Source organism: Lycorma delicatula, chromosome 8 (assembly GCF_047948215.1).
Source record: "Lycorma delicatula isolate Av1 chromosome 8, ASM4794821v1, whole genome shotgun sequence".
NCBI lineage: Eukaryota > Metazoa > Arthropoda > Insecta > Hemiptera > Fulgoridae > Lycorma > Lycorma delicatula.
The window spans coordinates 112,407,748-112,429,964 of record NC_134462.1 but is presented as its reverse complement, the minus strand read 5'-3'; the positions used below and the strand labels follow the sequence as shown (position 1 = coordinate 112,429,964).

Sequence of the window (22,217 nt, the reverse complement as noted above, 5' to 3'; positions counted from 1 at the left end):
GGGGGGGGGGAGTGAAAAACAGTTTTATGTTATCATCACTCGGAAAACAAAAATATAAAATTTATTAAAACAAAATAAAAAAACGAAAATTTTGCAAAATCGCACCCCAAAAAATGCTCTAAATAAATTAGCGGCAAAGTGGATATAATGTGTCATTAGTACCCCTCTCACCGCAAGGAGCACTAGTGCAGCATTGACATGCAGCTGCTGCAGTCGTCTTCTATATTGTAACGTCACAGATGAGCTGTAGAATTAAATAAATGAACAATATTTAAAGTGGCCGCTAGTATTACCTCACCCGTGCGAATGAAATACCATATGAGCGCGCGCTTTAGTTAGAATAATTGATTTTATCCCCCGGGCGAATAGAATCATTGAATTAGATAAACAAAAATATTATATTTAAATAAAATGATAAATATTTTAAATTAAGTTCTGCGGGTAAGCCGTGCATCAGAAAAAAGCCGCGTGGCGGGAAAGCCCTCCCAACTGTCAGCTTTTTTAAATGACTGTTCCCATAGAAACGTAAACAGTTTGCTTATAAAGCTAATATAATACGTCATCTGACGCATAAGCTTAACAAACATATACATTTTACATACATTCACTTTTTATTTTGTAATTATGCCAATGGACCCCGATATTAACATCCATACTATTGAACAGAAAACGGGTCGCTGGTGGAGACTTATGATTGCAGGTGGGATCGCAGGTGCTATATCCCGTACTTCTACAGCACCTCTGGAACGAATCAAAATTTATTTACAAGTAAGTTTTTTATTTATTTATCGTATATTTATTTAGTTCATCCATGCAATTTTTTACTGCTTTTTATGGAATAGAAAACTTTTCATGTCTTTTTGTAAAAATAAACATGAAAATGCATCTTAATATTACAAATACCAGACGATAATATTTATCATGAATTAGAGACTTAAGCTTTTATTGTGTTTCAGAACTGGAGTTTTATTTTTCAGGATTTCGTCTCCATAAAGAACTAGGCAGTGATGATTCTCTTCTAACTGATAATTGCTCTTCACAATGGATTCTAACTAGTTTTTCAAATATAAGTGCATACTTATGTACAGTTTACATTTACCCAGATCATTTGGTTTTAAAAGGATTGAAGACTACGAAGGATTGATTGAAAGTGTTACACAAATGATTTTTATTTTAAATTGTTTGTTAATAACGTTTTATAATTAAAGAGATTTTATAGTTTAACTTTTAAAAATTTGTTTAATTAAATTAATTTTTACTCCTTTTAATTGCAAGAACACACCAAAGTTTTTAGTGAACGTGCAACTAAAAGCAGAATTTTCAATCCCTTTATAAAAGAGATTTTTTCCTGAGTTTTCATAGTAAGATCTTTATTCCACTGACTAAATTCAAAAATAAATATTCTTAAAAAAATATTCTGTAATAAATCTGAGTGAGAATAATATCCCAGGATGTGAAATCTAAGAAAGAAAAAACTGTAAAATTGTTTAATAAATATACTGTACTAACTATAACCGCAAAAACTTATCGATCTGGAATGGATTTATTTAGAGTAATGTAAATATTTTTTCTTATATATAAGACTTATATATAATATGTTTGAAGAGTGAGAAAAAATTTTAAACTCAGTTTCAAGCGTAAATAAAAACACAAACCCAATTTACATGGATAAATAAAGTAGGCACCACATATCTCAAATTAAAAAACTCAAAAAAATAAAGAAGTGGTTGCTGTATAACATGAGTGTTTGTAATTTTAAATTACTTTATTTGGTTAAATTGATTAATTTTTATTTTATTTTATTACAATTGGAGGTTAATTAAAGTTGTGCAAATGAAAAGATGAGTAATTTTAAGATGATTTGTTTATAGAATTAGGAAATGGATAGTAAACATGTAACACATTACTAACTACTGAATTGTGGGATCAATAAATACAATAACCTATGAAGATAAATAGCATTACATTAGTCAGCTTATAGAACGTTATCAAAATCATTGTAGTTGTAGCTGTAGGTTACAGTCATGTTTTATGTATAATTTTATTCCTTCATAAATTACACATTTTAAATGTAACTTATTTTACTATCCTTATATTTTATGAATTTACTCTTTGTAGTAGTGTTTAAAATATTTGTCTGGTTTTAAAAAACTATTGTCAACTGATTTTTCTTTTTTTTTGTATATGAGGGTTATTTTTTTCCAAGCTCCGATCGGTCAGGAAATTAAAACCACAGTGATAATAAAAAAACTTTTATTTGTAACAACTACTTACATAGTTATACGCTATTTCTCACCATAGTCGCCACTCCGATTTAGACATTTGTCGTAGCGTGGTACCAACTTCTCAATACCTTCGTCATAGAACGGAGCCGCCTGTGTTTTCAGCTATGTTTCTACGCTGGTCTGCTGCTCGATGTCTGTGCCAAAATGCTGTCCTCCTAGCCGGCGTTTCATGTGAGCAAAGAGGTGAAAATCGGATGGAGCAAAGTCCGGGCTGTATGGTGAGTGATCAAACACTTCCCAACGAAAACGCTGCAGGAGCTTCTTCGTTACAGCTGCAGTGTGCGGCCGAGCATTGTCGTGGAGAAAGACAATGCTTATGACAATATTCCTCTCCGCTTATTCTGAATTGCCCTTCGTAGACGTTGAAGAGTCACGCAGTATGAGCCTGCATTGATGGTCGTACCACTTTCCATAAATTCCGCCAAGAGAACTTCATTCCGGTCCCAGAACACAGTAGCCTTACACTTTCTGTTGGAGAAGGTTCGCTTGAACTTCTTTGGTTTACTGGGAGACAGAATACATCCACTGTTTGGATTGTTCTTATGTTTCTTCAGTTTCGAAATGAAGCCATGTCTCGTCCCGTGTGACAATTTTGTTCAAAAAATCTTCTCCTTCATTGTGATAGCACTGGAGAAACGTTAGGGAGGCGTCCGTTCTCATTGTTTTGTGATGGTCGGACAGCATCTTGGGAACCCATCTCGCACACAGTTTGCGGTACTAAAGTCTCTCACTCACAATGGTGTAGAGAGCTGACCTTGAAATTTCAGGAAACGAATCACTCTATACAGAAATTGTGAACCGACGATTTTCTCGAATCGCCTCATCCACTCGCTCAACGAGATCATCGGTTGACACTCGCTTCCTTCCCTGACCGTCTGCATCATGAACATCTGTACGTCCTGCTTTAAAGTTCCTGCATCATTGTGGCACTTTGCTGTCACTTATTAAAGTTTCACCGTACACATTACTTATTCGTCGATGAATTTCAGCCGCATTACACCCCTCAACCTGAAGAAACCGAATTTCACACTTGGCGGGAGATGCTATTGTTGTAGACAAGTTTACGTGCTAGCTGCGTGTTAAAAACCAAACGAAGTGACGCGGCGTGATTGAAGGCCATACTAGAGACGCTGCGCAACACATATGCACAAAGGTCCATTCGATTTTTGCGCGGGTTTTTATTTCGCGACCGATCGGACCTTGAAAAAAATAATCTTCGTATGTGTAAATATGTACATTATTTTACATTTAAGTATGCATGATCTGTAATTTAATATGATTAAGAAGTAATAAGTTGTTTTCCTTGTTTTTAGGTGTTTGGAAAAACGACTAAAACTACAAGTATATTAGCTATTAGCAAACATATGATAAAAGAAGGTGGTATCAGAAGCCTTTGGCGTAGTAATGGTATTAATGTCCTTAGAATAGCTCCCGACACAGCAGTGAGATTCACGACATACGAGCAAGCTAAACAATTTATTGTCAAAAAACATAATACTGAAAAAACCATCGATGAACCTTTCACCCCTATTAGTATGGGTGAAAGATTTATCGCTGGCTCTGTTGCGGGTTCAATTAGTCAATCTGTAACCTTTCCATTAGACGTAAGTTTATTTATTATAATGCAACTGAATACATTTAAATATAGAAATGATAATAATATTGAGTCGGTGGTGTGAAAGACCAAATGAAGGAAAGGAGTCATGGGCTCAATCCTTTATGAGATTGCTTACTTTAAGAATAGATCATTTAATCAAAAAATAGCATATTCACTCGTATTATTACAATTTCTTATTTGTTGTTCATATTACTTGTTATATATAAGGTTAATTTATTTATTGGATTGATGTGGTGAGTGTCAGTTACTACTAACTGTCGTATGTTGTGTTCCATAAAATTATTTTGAAGAGTGAAGAGGTAAAGCATTGATTTCTTCATTATAAGAAATAATCAATAAAACAGTATGCGAGATAAATTAAAATTTATAAAAAAAATAACTACATATTTAAAAAAAACACTATATTAAAAAATGCTTATTACATTTTTGCTTATGAAGTCATAAGTCAAGAATGTTAAGACTGTCTGGAATGCAGATGTGTATTTTTAACCCTGTTTGTATGTAATTTTCTTGAATTTTGCAAGAAAATACTGCACAAATGAAGTCAAAAATGAAATGTACGTGTAATTTTTTTGTTATGTAAAAAAAGATTAGAATGGGAATGACTGCCTTATTTTTTGCATGAAAATCCTTTATCAAAATGATATATAAAGTATTTATGAAGATAAAAATGAAATGTGTGTCCCACATCACTTATCAGTTCCTACACAGATTGAATTGAAACTTTACAGACCTGAACATTCTAAAATATTGTGTGAAAATTTCAACCTTCTACTATTTATAGAAACAAAGTAGCTTGGAAGAGCAATTCTTTGTAGATCTATTTGCAGATTTGAAATTTTTTTTAATTTTTGATATTAATACTAATCTAAATTATTTCTGTATGTAGTTGCTTTTTTTAATTAAGAAAACTCACAAATGTTTAACAAAAAGTTCTTGATTTATCTTTTATTAGTAGATGGGGAGGTGGAAATGCATTTACGCACGGAATGTCGGGCTCCCGCTGATGGTATTATCCAATCACTATCAGCAGACTACTGACTAAAACCACCCCCCTTTCTACCAGGACTCGACCCGGAACCGTTTAACACATTACTTCCGGTGGAGTCCCCCTATACTAGCCTGATTAGGTGCTACCTAATTTTCAGGACTATCCAGGTCAACCTTTTTGTCCCTGAAAATGTTGCCGACGAATCGGGCTACACTTTCCCAGCTTATTAGGTCACGGAGCATCATCGCAACCACGTTGTGGGGACTCAGTGCTCTGAGATCCGCCTCTAGTGTCCCTCGATCTGCCGCCCACCGAGCCCATTTGAAAAAGTTGTGCTCAGCGTCGTCCCGTACACCGGGGCAATATAGGCAGTCGGGGGACGGCGCTTTCCCTATCACATGGAGGTAAGCGCGGAAGTACCTGTGACCCGTTAAAAATTTGGTAATGTAGTACTCCACCTCTCCATGCCGTCCCTCCGTCCACGGTCTGACCAAAGGGATAAGCCTTGCGGTCCATCGTCCTCTAGTCTCGTGGTCCCAGGTCTCTTGCCATGCGAGGAACGTGCGAGTGCGTTCCTCGTTGGCAATGGTCACCCGGTCTTCGCCTGCCCGTCACCTCCTGTAGTTCACCTGGCGCTCTCTTGCATCGAGAAGAGCAGGAAATCGCCCACGTCGCCGAAGTCCCACTCGGCACGGACCGAGTGAACCGGGAACATCATCTTAATTACGTGCTCTGCTTTAGCCTCGTCTAGTAGAGCTGGTGACCGCGAGACCCTCCCCAGTCGCTGAGTTACTATCTTGTAACCCAGCCCCCAAGGGTCTGCATCCACGGTTTCCGTCAGTTCTCTCCAGCAGCGTGCCTTGCTCACGATGATGGCTCGACGGAGCTGCTTCTTTGCCGTCTTATACTCGGCTGACCTGGCGTTCGCGTTTATGCGATTCCTTGCACGTTGCGCCACCCGTCTTAGTCGAAGACACTCTCGGCGCAACCCCGCAATCTCCGGTGTCCACCATTACACGGGTCGCTTCTGGTGCCTCGGCCCCCCGTGGGGCATGGAAGCGTCGCATGCAGAAGCGATCAGCCGCAACTACGGCTTCGCTTCGTAGTTGCTACGGTCGTAGCAACTACGGCTTCAGCGTCAGCGTCACCCCCGTTGGTGATGTTTCCAGAGGCTATCACCCCTGGGGAGATCTTTCCTTTGAATTTATTCTCGTCGATTTTATTGACGTTATATTTTTTCATAAAGAGAATATTCTCGGAACCCTCTCGGGGCACGAGAGGGCCCCGGGCGCTCTCGTGTACCAATAATAATAATAATTATAACCATTTTAAATTTTATGAACTAAAGTAAATTATCAATGTTTTTAATTTTCAATTATTGTTTTTAGTTATTGAAAACTCGATTAGCTTTGGGTAAAACCAATGAATACCGAGGAATAGTTGATGTTGCAAAACAGGTTTACATAAAAAAAGGTATTACAGGTTTTTACCGAGGATATCTTCCAAACATGCTTGGTATTATACCATATGCAGGAATAAATCTCGCTGTATATGAGGTAATTTTTCAGTTTATATGAAAACCTGAGCTGACTTAGTAGTAAAAGTAGTTCTCACTTAGTACAACACTGAATCATGATTGTTCTTTTACACTTAAGGAATATATTAATTTTAAAAGATACCGTCAAGTAACTGGTTTATATTAGAGTAAGTTTTATATAAATTCTGAATTCTGTAAAGCATGTTGTGGTCCATTGTTTCCACATTCCTTGTACAATGAATGTGTCACCATAGAAGTTATCAGCATTGGGCAGTTGCCAAAAGAAGTTGGTATCAGGGCACATCAGGTGGATTTCTTATAACATCTGGTGATCATTCATCATACTTCTTGTGCCACAATATATTGTAAGTTTTTCTTTATAGTATGTGTTTTTCTTTATGTGTATGTGCAAAATTCCATTGTATGTTTATGTAGTAATACAGAATATATTATCACCTATGGCCAAGATTAATAATATAAATTTCTTGAATGTGTTTGACTGTGTGAATTTTAATTTTGTATTTTTTATACCTATCCTGTTCAAATTTTCTGAAAATTATATCATCAGTAGTCCAACCTGTGATGCAGCATTTTGTTACATAAAGCTTTCATACAACAATGACCATCTGATTGTTGATTGTTCATAGTCCAGAAAAAGTTGTAACTAGGGTATATGGTGCCAAGTGATGGTGGGGAGGGGGTTCTTTCAAGTTAACTACCATTACCAGGGAACCTAGCAAAAAAGAAAAATCATTAATTCTTGTGAACTTGTCTGGTTCTCAATGTCCTATAATGTCAAATAACAGATTTAGAATAAAGATTTAGAATAGAGTAAGTTTTAAATTAATTGTTCAGTGGGATGCAGTTGTATCAATTTAGCACCTTTAAACATTAAAGGTGCTATTATTCAGTTTTCTGTTTTCAGGGTACATCAGGTTAACACATGCATTCCTTATGTTGTCTGGTAATCCTCCAATATATACCCTATGAGTCACAATACAGAATTTTCCCTTGATTGTAAATGTTATGAAAAATTCCATTGAATATTTAACTAATAAAGAATATATTATCATGTATGGTGAAAATTGCAACTATAAATTTCATGAAACTGTGAATGGGAACTGTTGTTTACATTCTCCCCCCACACATACACATACACATACACATACACATACACATACACATACACATACACATACACATACACATACACATACACATACACATACACATACACATACACATACACATACACATACACATACACATACACATACACATACACATACACATACACATACACATACACATACACATACACATACACATACACATACACATACACATACACATACACACACACACCGAGAGAGAGATATGTGGCAGGTGAATGTTCTAAATTCAAATCCTGGTAAGAGGCATTTTTAAAATGTCACATCTAAAAATTCCTTACAAATACAATTTATTACTTTTAAATCACTTATAGTACACAAAATAGGTCAATATAAATAGTTAACAGAAACTATGTTTACAAAAAGAACTACCTTACGTTTTATAAGTGAATGTTACTTTCATTTACATATGAAGAACTCACCGAACAGCTTCTTTTTTTTAACTGCTGTCCAAATGGAATACTCATGATGTTACTCTTCACTTGTTTGTACACTTGTACACTTGTTCTGCATGCTCTTCCACACTGTGATTACATTTATCGCAAACTGTACTCATGGTTATTGAACATTGTACTGACCTTGAAACTGCCACTCTGCTGGACTCCAGCATATTTATATCTGTGGACCTACGGAATCACCTACAGTATCAGTACCTGACCCACCCATTCATCTGGTCAAGCATATAATAATTTCCATTGTTCGCACCTTCCATGCTTTTCTATCCAGAAAAGGATCTGTCATTTCTTCTACATCTTTCCGGAAGCTTCTCTACCCGTTATAATATGCTTGACTGTCCAGGTAATTCATCCTTTATTATTAAATGGGTAGAATGATAATTGATTATCAGCCTATTTCAATGTTTTCTGATTTTATGTGGGTAATACATTTTTTACATGTATCTTAGTTAATTCATTTCTATCACCCCATGTTAATCACAATTGGAGTTTTTTTTCTGTAACTGCTCTTAATAAAATTTAGTTTATACTTTTTTTATCTCTCTTAATCAAATTTTTGTGAAAATTTAAATAAAAATTATATCATCATCAGTAGTAATCAGGTTAAAATTAACATTTATAACCAGTATACAGAGTTCACTAGACAGAATCACACCAGAAATCTGAAACTTTTGTTAATCAGCAACTCATGAAGATACGAATAATATTGATCTAGTAATAAGAATAACAAAGGGACTTTACTCTACCCAAAATTTTTTATGTAAGTTTGCTGAATTAATAATTGTATAAATATTTGATGTTAATAAAAATTAATATTTTAGCAATTGTGTAACTGTCCATTTTATTAGAGAATTGGAGGATCGTATCTCACTTTCAAATGAAATAAGTTTAAATGAAATGTAGCAAAAAATGTGTATATATAATTTAATAGGCATACAAGGAAGTCATGTAGTGTCCACATCAGATTCTTTTATCTAACAGAACATGGGTGGTTGAATGAAATTTCTAAAAACAATTTTGAGGGGAAAAATGTACTAAAAAATATAAATATAATTCCTGTTTTACTATAAAAATAGGCAAGTACAGGAAATCTTGAACATTTTCATTAAACATATTATATGTTCTGATTACGTGCTTAATGACTTTTGTTGACAGCAGCTTGGCAGAATAGCTAGTTGGAACATTGAAGCTGGCGAATGCAGTAGAAGTTGTAAATACTAGTTATTGCCATAAAGAAATTTTCTTTAGACACAACAAATTAATACATAGATACTTGATGGCATCTGGGTGACGTTCCAATATGTCCTTAAAATAATTACTGTGACTACGGAATTTTCTCCTTGATTTTGTACATTGAGACACCAGATCAGACGTTTAAGCTAGCATATAAAATTGATATTTTAATTAATATGGCCAAAAATTGGCAAATATTTTAAATTCCTTAAGTCTACTAGACTTATATTTACGATCTTTTATTTTTTCTGTTTATAAACACTACATATCTTTAGATATATGGTAACTGATTTACAAGTAGTTTCTGGAAAATACAAGAATTCTTAATCAATGTGTGTGTCACATATTTAACTTTATGAAAGGTGCTTTAGTCATGTATAATTACAACCAGATGATTCCATAACATAAGTACAAGAAGTAGTAGCATTCTTGAAAATTAAATAGTATGAAGTAAGAACAAAATGTCATCGGCTGAATCCAAATTTAATAAACTGTATATCATACAGTTCTGTATACAGTACTGTATATCATACAGTTGATGAACTGTAATCAACTGTATATACATTGCTTTAGTTAACACTGATTTACAATTAATTATGGTTGGCAATAATTAATGCCTGATGACTGACACGATCAGTCTATACCTGATCAGCCTATTGACATAAATCAATCATAGATAGTTGACTACTTTATTTGTGTAAGTTATAATATTTAAGTCATGTTATTTTATTTTTTTGTTTATAGACTTTAAAAGCATTTTACCAAGATAAATATGGTGGAAATATAAGCTCTTTGGTTTTGCTTGGCTGTGGGGCTGTAGGTAGCACTTGTGCTCTAATTTTTTGCTACCCCTTGTCATTGCTGCGAACTAAAATGCAAGCAGAAAGTGGTAACTAAAATAGTATATAAGTAAAAATAAAGTAATAATTTGAACAAAAAACTTAACAATAAGCTTTGTAGACAATTAGCCATAAACCCCCACCCGTATTATATGTCTCTGGGAAGTAAATGAATTCTGATTGTTTTATATGTATTTGTAATTGTTATCTTCACAAATGTTTGCTGGACATATTATGCCCATACTTTATTATAAATCCTAATTATTATTAAAAATAATGACAAAATTAATTATTTTTAAGACAAACCGAACAAAATTTTAGTTATAAAAGTTTAAACTAACAACAAAAGTATTATTTTTTCACAGATTATTTACAACTAAGATAGGAATGGAACTCTGAAATTTTTAATTCTCTTGGCATGTAATTTACAGACAATAAGACCTCTACAGGATTGTATCGTTTAAGCCTTCCATCCGGAATGTTCTGGGTGAAAATCCTATGTAAATATCATTTCCGGATGCTGATAACGACGTTTTATTGTGCAACCAGGAAAACAAAAATGAACAAGTTTGGAATTTTTCGTACACCAAATTCCCATTTATCTCCTGATTCCTTGCACAATCTTCAACCTCTTCTGGTGAAATTTCATAAGTATTATGTTGAATATCATTGATAATTTTAAAACCTTTTTTAATAATTTTAGTAATTTTGTAAAAAATTAGTAATTCCTTAAGTTTTTATTTATTGTTAATATTTTTTTTTTTTTTTTGTCAGGGGGCAGCAAGCCAAAAATGATGACAATTATCAGACAAACAATTGTAAATCATGGATTTACTGGATTTTATCATGGTTTAACACCAAACCTAATGAAAGTAGTTCCATCCGTCAGCATCGGTTATGCAATTTATGAAACAGGCTTAAAAGCCTTAGGTGTTCATATGCTATGATTGTATAAAAATGTGATAGAAAAGGTCAAGGTCAGACGTCGGCAATGCCAAGAAGAAAAAAACGCAAAAAAATGTAAATGCCGTTACGGTCGTTGTTTTTAATTATATACATTTAATAGATTATAATAAATAAATTTTAATGTGTTTATTCCAGATTATCGTTTTTATTTAAGATCCTTTTTTTCTGTTATTCATAATCCTTTAACATATCCTAAATTAAGATTTTAGGAAGTGTGGTTAAACAAGCATGAAATATATAAGCTATTTTTATTATCACCATTTAATGCTACTGATAGAATGTCTTTTATATTTAATGAGAAACATATAATCTGCTAATTTATAGTAAAATAATAAATTGAGAGTAGTAAACCAGTGTAATACAAAAAAAATAATATATTAGAACGGGTAGGATATGTTGGAATGAAATTTTATCAACGAAACAGATAAATTAAACCAAAACATAAAACGTAATTTAAATGTTGCCTTTATTTACCTTATACAAAAGATGTTCAAATGATCACCCTGGCATCGATGCACTTTTATGCTCGACTGACCATAACGAGGGTCGTCAGACTCAAAACGTCAATTGCATTGATTTCTCGTTGAATGTTCACCTTTAGTTGATCAGTATTGAGAGGACTGGATGCATAAACTCTCTCTTAATTAGCCCCAAAGGAAGAAATCGCAAGTAGACAACTCTGACGAACGTGTAGACCCCCGTCCTCTGCTGACAGCTGGTTGTCTGTCTCCTTAAGTTGTTGCACAGTTATAACGCGGTATGGTTTCAATTTTAATTAATTAAGAATTTTAAAAGATGTGCATTTAAAACCAGATTTTTGGGATGACTTGCGTAGTGATTTTCTTGAACTGGCAGTAACTGGAGTCCTAACGGAAGGCTGCCTATTTCGTTTTGCTTTTGAAACCGAACCAGTTGCACGGCATTTTTAACTAAATCGTGTTATTTTACTCTTCGCTGGGATACAGGCATTCGGAAATTTTTCTACGAATACTTGACGTGATTCTTCAAACGATCCAAAACGAATATAGGCGTCAACTATAGCTATCCTCTCCTGGATTGAATAAGGCATTCTACATACACAACTTTTCTTTTTCCTGTTTAGCCTCCGGTAATTACCGTTCAGATAATACAGGGTCATTCACGGGAACCGGATGTTTTTGAAGTGGGTTTTACTAGGGCGTTCGTGGTGGGAGGGGCACGTGGCTGGTGTCTGACGTTTCCTTTGTTCATAGCATTTACATTTTAGTCGTTGAGATGGAGCCGTGGACGCTAAACCAACGCATGTACGCGTATGACAGTTTTGTGCAAAATGACGAATCCGTAACTGCTGTTCAGCGAGATTTCCGCCGTCAGTTTAATATCCATCGTAATGCAAGTGTCCCTTCTCGTAACACAATATTGCGATGGGTAAACAACCTTCGAACAAGTGGTTCAATATTGAAGAAAAAACCACCGGGTCCCCGACGAACTGCTAGCACTACGGAGAACATCGAACGAGTAAGGGAAGCCATTGTCAGAAGCCCACGTCGCTCTATTCAGAGGCATTCAGCAGCGCTTCAAATGAGCACAAGTACGGTAAGACGAATTCTGCATACAGACCTGCATTTCCATCCTTACAAGATAGTCGTCGTGCAGCAGTTAAACGAGCAAGATTTCACGCAGCGATTACAATTTTGTCGACAAATGCTAATCATTTTTGAAGAAAATGACAAAATAACAAAATTTGTTATTGTTAATGAGTGGCGAAGACCATTTTCATCTGAATGGCTTCGTCAATAAACAGAATTGCCGGTATTGGGCAGAAAGAAACCCACATCAGCTTCACGAGAGACCATTTCATAGCCCAAAGGTGACTGTCTGGTGTGCAATAGAAAGGTCGGTGTTATTGGACCATATTTTTTTGAAGAAAATGACGCTGCCGTAACTGTAACAGCTGATCGTTACATTGCGATGTTGAATACGTTTTTCATCCCTGAGTTACGAAACCGGGGAATCGATATTCAAAATGTGTTATTCCAGCAGGATGGAGCTACAGCGCACACAGCTAGGGCAACGATGGCTGTTCTTCGTGACTTGTTTACGAGAGATCGTTTCCAAATTCGGCGACATTCCTTGGCCCCTCGGTCCCCCGACTTGAGTAGTTGTGATTTTTTTTTTCTGTGGGGTTTCTGAAATCGCGTGTGTACGGCAATAAACCGCGTAGATGGAGGACCTAAAGTTCGCAATTCGTCATCACATCACCCAGATTGATGTAGACATGCTGCAAAGAATTGAGGCCGGTTACCGTGAAAGGCTACAACAATGTATTGCCCAAACTGGACATCACTTGCCGGACATAATTTTTCGTTCATGAGTAAGTAACAAATGCTTTGATTTAACAAGTGTTTCAGTACCAATAAAACTTTTTTAAAGTAAATATTCAATTTTTTATGATTATTTTAAAAACATCCGGTTCCCGTGAATAACCCTGTACTTGCTCACTCTGTACAAGTTTATATAATGTAAGATTAAAGGTTCATATAAATAAGGAAATATATAAGCAATTAATACTACAGATATTAAGTCAAAGATTTGTAAACACGACACAATACAAACAAAGTTTATATATCAAAGTAAGATAACAGTTAACGTTCCATACGAATGTAATATAAACAAGTTTCTCCCGAGTTACATTGGACGATATATGAAAGTTCTACTTGATAGATGACCACCGGTATTAGTCATGGGCACATGTTTATAATCTATCCGGAAAGAAAACATAATTCAAATATATACTATTTCTTAACAGGTAATGATTGATATGAATAAGATGAGATAAATGATAACATTACAAACTATATAATAGTATGCAAAGACGTTTATAAACATCGAAAATGAGGTTATGTTTTACTACATTCTTCATGATACGTTTGGGTTTTCTCTTCACCACACCATCCTCAACTTGAAAAAGTACATCTTCGCCCGCAACCCAACAAACTCTGCGATTGAAGTACAGTTACATTCATATTTGAATATGTGGAGCACCTTTGTATCCATATGTCAGTATCCATATAAAGCAGATGTATTTTACGACCATATCTACGTTTTATTACATCAAAATTAAACCGCGTAAGATTATCTCTAACATCACCAAAACTATATAAATGGGTTTGTCAAACTTGATATTCGTTTTCTGCAGTTGGACTGCATGTAAGTTTTCTGAACTGATTATTCTATCTTGGAAAGTGGGTTTTTCTATCACGTTGAACTTAATGAACTTAAAAATTCTGTTAATCAGTGGCTAAATGGACTGGTGGCAGAATAATACGATGAGGGTATATTAAAGCTAGTGTATAGTTACGATTAATTTCTTAATTCCTGTGGCGATTTTATAGAGAAGTAGTATTAGGTACGTAGAGAAAAAAATATATTTATAAAGTATTCATAATAGATTTTTTATATAATGAAACAGTTTTTACTTTAGCGATAACCTCTCGTACATTCATTGTTATATAATATTAATATTATTCATATAAATGTACAATAAATTAATTAAGAAGCTCATAATAATATGATGGAAAATTTTAATGTGAATGTGAATGAACTATGAAAAATAATAAATAATACTGTAAATTAATATGAAATTACAAAGATTAAATAAAATGCAACAATTATAAATATGCAATTAAATAATAACAATAAGTTGCGAGTAATAAATTCAGTCGATCAGCTACTGGTAGTAACCATCATTTTTGCACTGCTCTACGTAATTGGTTGTATTTAAATCAACCACTTGATTGAAATTGAAGTTGTCGAAACCCTGATATGTTTGTGTAATCACTCCTTGATTCCGGTAAATGGGTGCGGAATTTTCGTTGATAATTAGCACTAAGTCTCCAATGGAAAGATTGTGCGATGGATAACGCCATTTGATGCGTTGTTGTAAATAATGCAGATTTAATTAAACTATTAATTTTGACCTTCTGGTAATTAGATTCAAGCAAATATGTAAGTGGACATCCAATAAGAAAATGTCCTGGTGATAGAGATTCCGGATCTCTATGATCTGCTGAAACAGCGAAAATGGGACGTGAATCGTATATAAAATACGAAAATCTTATATAATTCTTCAATATTAAGAACCGTTTGATCTATTACTCGACGCATATAAAATTTAACGCTCTTAATAGCGCTCTCCTCCCATAAACCACCAAAATGGGGAGAAGCAGGAGAAATGAAAAACCAATTGATTCCTTATTTAGTCGTAAATGTTTGAATTTTTGAACTGAATTAATTTGATTTAAATAGCTGGCACAAATTGTGAAGTATGTTTTTGGTACAACGGAAACTGGAACCGTTATCTGAAATGATTTGAGTAGGGATTTCCCTACGAAATATTAATCTTTCTAGACCTGCGATGAATGATTATGAAGTTAAATCTGAAATCAGTTCCAAATGTATAGCCTTAGTGGCAAGATATATGAACAGAGCAATATATGCCTTACTCAATGATTTGATCGCTTCTCAGCCTCTGGCCTCGTACTGTGAATTGCAAGTACATTACCGATGTGTGTGTTTTCTGCAAGGACAGTGTTCTACGTACGTTCTCCCGTCGTCGGGACTGTACAACGATCGGTGGCTGTTAGTCAACCTACGTTGCTGATGCGTTACGACAAAGTAGCAGCGCAGTGTGTTGCAGTAGTGCCACCGTCGGCTAAATAAGGACGTTTCCTTTGTAATTGTCGGTGTCCCCATACGTAGTTGGTGAGGCCAGACAACTTTTCAGATCCTCTGGCAGGTTCGGGAAGCGATTTCGCTCCGACCTCGACGGTGGTCATTTAGGAACTTTTAAGTTTTGACTCTTGAGTGGGCTGCCGAACAGACGGTCCATTCGAGGAAGATTTAGTTGGACTCTCGCTTGGTCTTGTCAGGTGTTAGTTTCATTCAAGCTGTAATTGTAGTACCTGGCGACACAGCTGGTGTATTAGAAATAGCTCGTCCAGCGATGGAGCAACCCGGGGGAGGTTGTTTGGAGGACTTGGTCGGATTGGCCAACGACCTGGTTTCCGGTGACCACTTCATACCACGAAGGTCAATCGGCAGGTCGCCGCCGCGGCCCCGGTCATCCGCAAAGGAAGTCTCCTGCAATGCCCCTTGAAGCGGCATTGCAGGAAATCCTGCGGGATACCTCAGCCTCGAGCTGCGCGGTAAAGGCAAAAGCTGGATCCGCTCAGCAAGGGCATGGTACTGAGGAGGGCGCCAATTCGGAAGGACGCCTCCCAACGAAGTCAGGGAAGGCAGAAAGCGGTAGCACTAAGTCCGTTCCTGGGCCTAAGGTTCCTGAGGAGAAGCCTGTTGAAAAGCAGGTGACCTCTGGGGCTGGAAGCTTGGGGCGGATTGAGAAGATGCGGGCCGAATAGTCTCCTCTAAAAGAAGGTCCTTTAGAAGATCTCCTCTAAAAAGAAGTCTAGGATCGCTCTAGAGTTTCGCCAATTGGTGGACTCGTACCTGAGCGAGTGTGCGTTAATGGTCTCGGGACTCGCACAAGTGTGAAGGCCTCCAGGGTGCTAACCTTGCTCTGGACTCAGTCGTTAGTCGACTGTCCGGCAAGGTCGACCAGGTTGTGGAGGGAGTCCGGGGCTTCAAGCCGGTAACGGGTGAGGCCCACAGATCAATTAAGAGGGTGGAGGAGAAGGTAAAAAAGCCTGTCTCCTTCGCATCCGTAACCACCGCGCCTGCGCCTGCGCCTAAGCGGGTAGGTCCGCCGCCGCCAGCCCAGGCGCTGGCAACTAAAATTAAGCGGGCCACCGTAAAGGTGGTTCCGATAAAGCCTGGTCAGCGGGCTTCGTCAGCTATGACGGAGCTAACCCTCAAGAAGATCCTGGACCCGAGGAAAGAAAGGTTCCAAGTTTCCCGGGTCACTAAAACCAGGGATAACGGAGTAGTCCTGGAGGTGGTAAATGAGCGGCAGGCTAAACAACTGCTGGAGGCAGAAGTTCTTGCCAAGAACGGGCTGAAGGCTCAGCTGCTGGCCGAGCGGAGGCCGCAGATATTGATCTACGACATGCCAAGGATAACAAGGGTAGAGGAGCCCGAAATTAGCCTAAAAGCGATTCATAGCCAAAATCCAGACCTGTATATGGCGGTCGAGGACTTCCTTAGGGAAGCCAAGGTGGTTCGGCAGCTGGGGAAGGAAGGAATCCCCGAAGAGCCACTGGGTTCTCGAGACCTCACCTAAGATCCGGCAGGTCTTAGTGGCCGGTGGAAGGCTGTTTTTCGGGTGGACTGCCTGTAGGGTAGTCGACCATATCGAGGTAGCCCGATGCTACAAGTGTCAGAGCTTTGAGCACACCGCTGTCCGATGCCGAGCGCAGGCGGAGATGTGTGGGCACTGTGCCGCTTCGGGGCACAGGGCGACCAATTGCCCTGGCAAATCGTCGCCTGCCAAGTGCGCCGCCTGTGCCTTGGTGAATGGCAGCAATGTTGAACACCGGGTCGGGCGTAGGCAGTGCAAGACGTACGAAATTGCTCGGGCTAAAGCTGTAAAGAACACAGCTTATGGCGACGCCTGATCGGCAGGAACCCCTCGAGGACGGTTTCCACCAATTTGAACGGCTGCGCCTGTGGCAGTTAAACCTGCACCATTCCCGGGCGGCCACGAGTGAAGCCATGAGGTATACAACCTTGAGGTCCTCTTGGTCCAGGACCGTACGCGATCGCGGATAGGGTGGTCAGCTTCCACGGGGTGAGTGTTATTCATTCTCGTGGGGACGGCTGCTCTCTGCGATCGTGGTGAGCACTGGAACTTTGGATGTGTTCTGGATGCCCCAGTGGTCTGACGAGCAATTCACCGTCGTGCGGATCACGAGGGGTACGCTCGATGTCTTACTAGTGTCGGGATATTTCCAGCTTGGATGGAGTATCGACGACTTGCTGGCGAAGTTGGGTAGGATTCTGGACAGTCTCCCGGGCACCAGTGTTGGTTGCTCTGGACGCTAACGCCATGTCTACCGCCTGGGGTTCACCACTCACAGACCCCTGAGGCGCTGGTCTCGGAACAGTTCGTCGAAGCCAGGAACCTCTACTTGATTAATGATGCGAAGCAGCCGCCAACTTTCTCTTGCAAACTGGGAGAAAGTTATATAGACATCACTTTGGTGACGGAAGACTTGCTTCGAAAGACAAGTAGTTGGACTGTCTGGCCCGAGACCAGTGTGAGCGATCATAGGCTTATCCTATGATATTGCTTACGGAGGCGGTCTAAGAGCACCAGATTCAGGTCGCTATAACTTAATGGGCCTGGATCGATACAGGCCGAGGTGTGTATGCGATGCTGCCTAACAGGGATTGGAGTGGCGCATGGAGTGTAGGGAGGAGGTGGAATTGATGGCGGAGAAAATCGGTTGGGCCATCAAGACTGGTTATGATGCGGTCCTACGGCGGCCTAGTCCAATGGACGGACCCATCATAAGCAGCCAGTCCACTGATCTTAGCATGCCTGGAGCCGTCATGACCCCTTCTTCCGGGGGGCGTCTGTGGAACGCAGACGGAGGCCCGGTAAGAAATGGTGATCATCTGACCTTAGCGTGCTGCGCGCAAGAGTTAGGTCCGCGCGAATAAGGTACCAGCACTGCCCCCTAACGGGGACCATCGTTAACCACGTGCGCGTTGAGCGTCTTCGGATCTACCGGCGTGCCCGTAATGAATACGTTCACACCATCAAGGAAGCCAAACTCAAGTTATGGCAGGACTCCATGAGCGAGTTGCAACGCAATCCCTGGCAGCTCGTAAAGACTTGTTACAAGCCGAGGCCATTGCAAGTGTTGTCCAGTGTTAGGTGTGGGTTTGGTGGTCGTGACCACACATTAACATCTGTGGCGACTTACCAGGCGTTCCTGGATACTCTGTTTCCAGATGCTTCGGAGGGTGAAGCGGAAATCGGCATTAGGGCGGGTGAAACACCATTTCCTGGCGTTCGGACTGTGGAACCCGAAGATATAGACAGAGTGGTTTCTCGAATGGCATTGAAGAAAGCACCGGGGATTAACCAACTTGACCCGGATATAATTTCCCATCTGCTGCCTGTCATAAGAGAGCCGCTTGGCAGACTGTTCTCGGGGTGCCTAAGCTGGGGTTTGCTTTCCGGCTTGATGGAAGGTGGCTTTGGTGAGGGTGCTCTTAAAATCTGTAAAGGATCCTGGTCAGGTCAGCAGTTATCGACCCATCAGCCTCTCCGCTTGCCGGTCCTCGGCAAGTTGCTAGAAAGGCTGGTTGTGGAACGGCTCTGGGAAAACATCGATATGTGAACTGTTTTCTAAATAGAGACTAATATGGCTTCATGAAAGGGATTGACACCGAGGATTTGATCTTAAATGCTCTTGCCGAGGTGGAAGGCGACAGCTGTACGCATGTTTTGGCAATTTTTATTGACATAGAGGCAGCATTTCCTTCCTTGTGTGGAGTTCTGTTCTCTATGAATTGGAACGCCGCAATGTTCCCGAAGCCTTGAAGGCCGTAGTAAGAGACTATTTGTCTAATCGCTCGGCTCTGTTTAAAGATGCGCACCTAGTTGTGGAAAATTCCGTCACCAGGGGAAGCTCGCAGGGTCGTTCTCGGTCCTCTGCTGTGGAACCTGGTTTTAGACGGATTTCTGGGATTGACATTCCCAGAAGGGGTCACGGCCCAGGCTTTCGCCGATAACTGTCTCCTTTTAGTTCATGGTAATTCACGACCGCAACTGGAAAGTAGAGCGCAGGTGGCTTTGTCAACCGCCGAAGGCTGGATGGACATGCAAAATTTAAAAATGTCTGTGCCCGACGAAGTTTATGCTTCTCAAAGGCCCAGACAAATTATCATGCAGTCGTAACCCCCACATTAATTATAAAGGCTACGTAATCAGCCGAGTAAGGGTTCATAAGTACCTAGGTGTTTTGTTTGATAAGTGCTTTTTAGTAACCATATTAAGCAAGTGCGGCGGACGCTGTCTCTGTGATGCAAAAACTTAGAAGGATTGCTCGAAAGGACTAAGGGTTGTCGGACCGCCAAATGTACTTGGTGTACTAAGGCGTCTTCGGGAGTAAGATCGCATACACGGCGCCAATTTGGGCGCATAAGTTGGATAGAAATAGAGCACTGCTTCAAAATCTAAGGACTGCCCAGCACAGAGCCTTAATAGTATGCACTGGCGTTTTTATAACATCCTCCTACGAGGCTACTACCATATTGGGAAAGCCTCTCCCAATCGATTTAGTGGTGAAAGTTCGGGCAGCCATGTGGAAGTTGCGAAGAGGTCGTGAGGCCGAGGCATTTTGGATGCGGTTTCGAGCCGGGCCAGAACCGGAGCGGAACGGCGATCACAATGCACCGGAGCTAAGTTTCGTACAGTGCCCATCTTCCGGCTGCGGTAGTGTGTGAATACAAGAAGTTGTTCGGTGAGTTATTGGTAAATAGTAGTGAAGTGTAGGTTATAACATTTGCAAAAATTTAATTTTATGAACTTCAAGTCCGCCGTACCAAAGTCCGGTGAGCCCAAATCAGGACTCAATGATGGGTGGCGAAGCGTTTCCCAAACATAATCGACGTAAATATCAACAGAACTCGCGATATGTAGGTGCGTGAATTGAAACTCCCCATTGCAAATGAAAAATTTGATTTTTTTGGACGTATTTTTCAAACTTTCAGTCACAAGATGTTACGAATGAAGCTTCTGTAGTAAATAGCAGTTACACTAACATTTGACACACTATTTGTAGCAGTAAAATCATTATCCTAAACGAAAATCTGTTACTAGGTACCCAAAATTGATTATCACTTGTGTAAAAATGCGTTAATGCGAAAAAAGGGTTTGTCATTGTTCAGTAATAAGTTAATCTAATGTCATGCTTGGGTTCAAATCCCAGGCATTTGCGCTACAAATCATTCATCTCTTGGACCCGGAGGTTAAAATAAACTAAATTGATAATCTATATAATTGTGTAACTCTCTCGGTAAAATTTATCATTTTATAATTATTATTAGTTACTTTGTTTATTAACATTTAAGAAAAACTCTTAGGATTTTTGACAGGCAGTATGTTCTTTCTTGCTCTTATTTGTTGGTATTGTATTTTCATGTTCAAATATTCTTATAAACAGGAACCAATCAGCTGAATGAATAATTATTTTAAGTATACAATTATTTGATAAAAAAGTAAAACGTAAACCAAAAACATTTTGCATTTTTTGCAATTAAAAGATAATTTTCAGGTTGCTTTTTGAGATTGTGAGATCAAGAAAACTTATTCTTTTTTTCTGTTTTGTTTTTCAGCAGTGAAGTTTAATTTGTACAAATTTGTTGTGCACGATGCCATTTATGAAGTATCATCACTTCATTGTATTGATACATATTGTAGAACACACACAAACACAAAGGTGTGTGTGATGGGGGACAATCACACACATACATACAGTTCATAGATGAGAGACTCACAAACCAAAGACAGTGTGAAAATATACACGCTTACAGAGAGCGAGTGGGAAGATAAACACACACACAGTTTGTAGAGAGTGATAGGAGAGCTCACCCCAGTGAGCAAACTCACAAGGAGAGAAAGAAGAGATACACACAGTGGGAGAGAGAGAGTAACAACACATAGTGTTTGTAGAGAAAGGAGGGGGAAAGACTCACAACCCACTTACAAATTATTTTCCTATTCTGTCAGTACATACATTATATATACATGCAGGTTAAGTATAAACTCACGACACACACAATACTTGCACATGAGCAAATATACTTCTGTATACATTAAATATTTCTTTAATTGCAGTGAGTTCAATTTGTTTTCAATGGAATCTTAAAAAGCAAATGAACTGATCAAATCCCAGCTTCACTCATAACAATGGGTCAGGTTAAGCTGATCTCAGTTGCTGTTCTGCTAATTGAAATTTTGTAGCTGTAATTTTGATTTAAGCATGAGCTTAAAATTAATATTGAAAATCCTACGAACTATGAGGTCATACATTTTTTGAATGCACAAGGTGTTCGTCCATCAGAAATTCATCATCAAATTACATTATGAAGGAAACAAGGAAATGGTGTTGTTTATTTATATCAACACCCTTTATTTTTCATATGTTCATGACTTGCAAAGCTTGGGTCACC

The 22,217-nt window shown here is 38.5% G+C and overlaps 1 protein-coding gene across 1 annotated transcript; it reads left to right on the top strand.

Moving 5' to 3' along the window:
* The first annotated feature begins 624 nt into the window (after positions 1–624).
* Positions 625–11,077, top strand: LOC142329511 (mitochondrial adenyl nucleotide antiporter SLC25A24-like). Its single transcript, XM_075374186.1, has 5 exons — positions 625–768; positions 3,599–3,889; positions 6,283–6,450; positions 10,036–10,180; positions 10,905–11,077. The coding sequence occupies exons 1-5, from the start codon at positions 625–627 to the stop codon at positions 11,075–11,077; spliced, it is 921 nt and encodes a 306-aa protein (XP_075230301.1).
* Positions 11,078–22,217: the final 11,140 nt, after the last annotated feature.

What these genes read in the sequence shown, in the direction of transcription:
- LOC142329511 (XM_075374186.1), top strand. Translation starts at nt 625, where the DNA reads ATGCCAATGGACCCCGATATTAACATCCATACTATTGAACAGAAAACG. An exon ending in CTGTAACCTTTCCATTAGAC is followed by an intron (nt 3,890 to 6,282) that starts GTAAGTTTATTT and finishes TATTGTTTTTAG; the next exon opens with TTATTGAAAACTCGATTAGC. An exon ending in TAAAATGCAAGCAGAAAGTG is followed by an intron (nt 10,181 to 10,904) that starts GTAACTAAAATA and finishes TTTTTTTGTCAG; the next exon opens with GGGGCAGCAAGCCAAAAATG.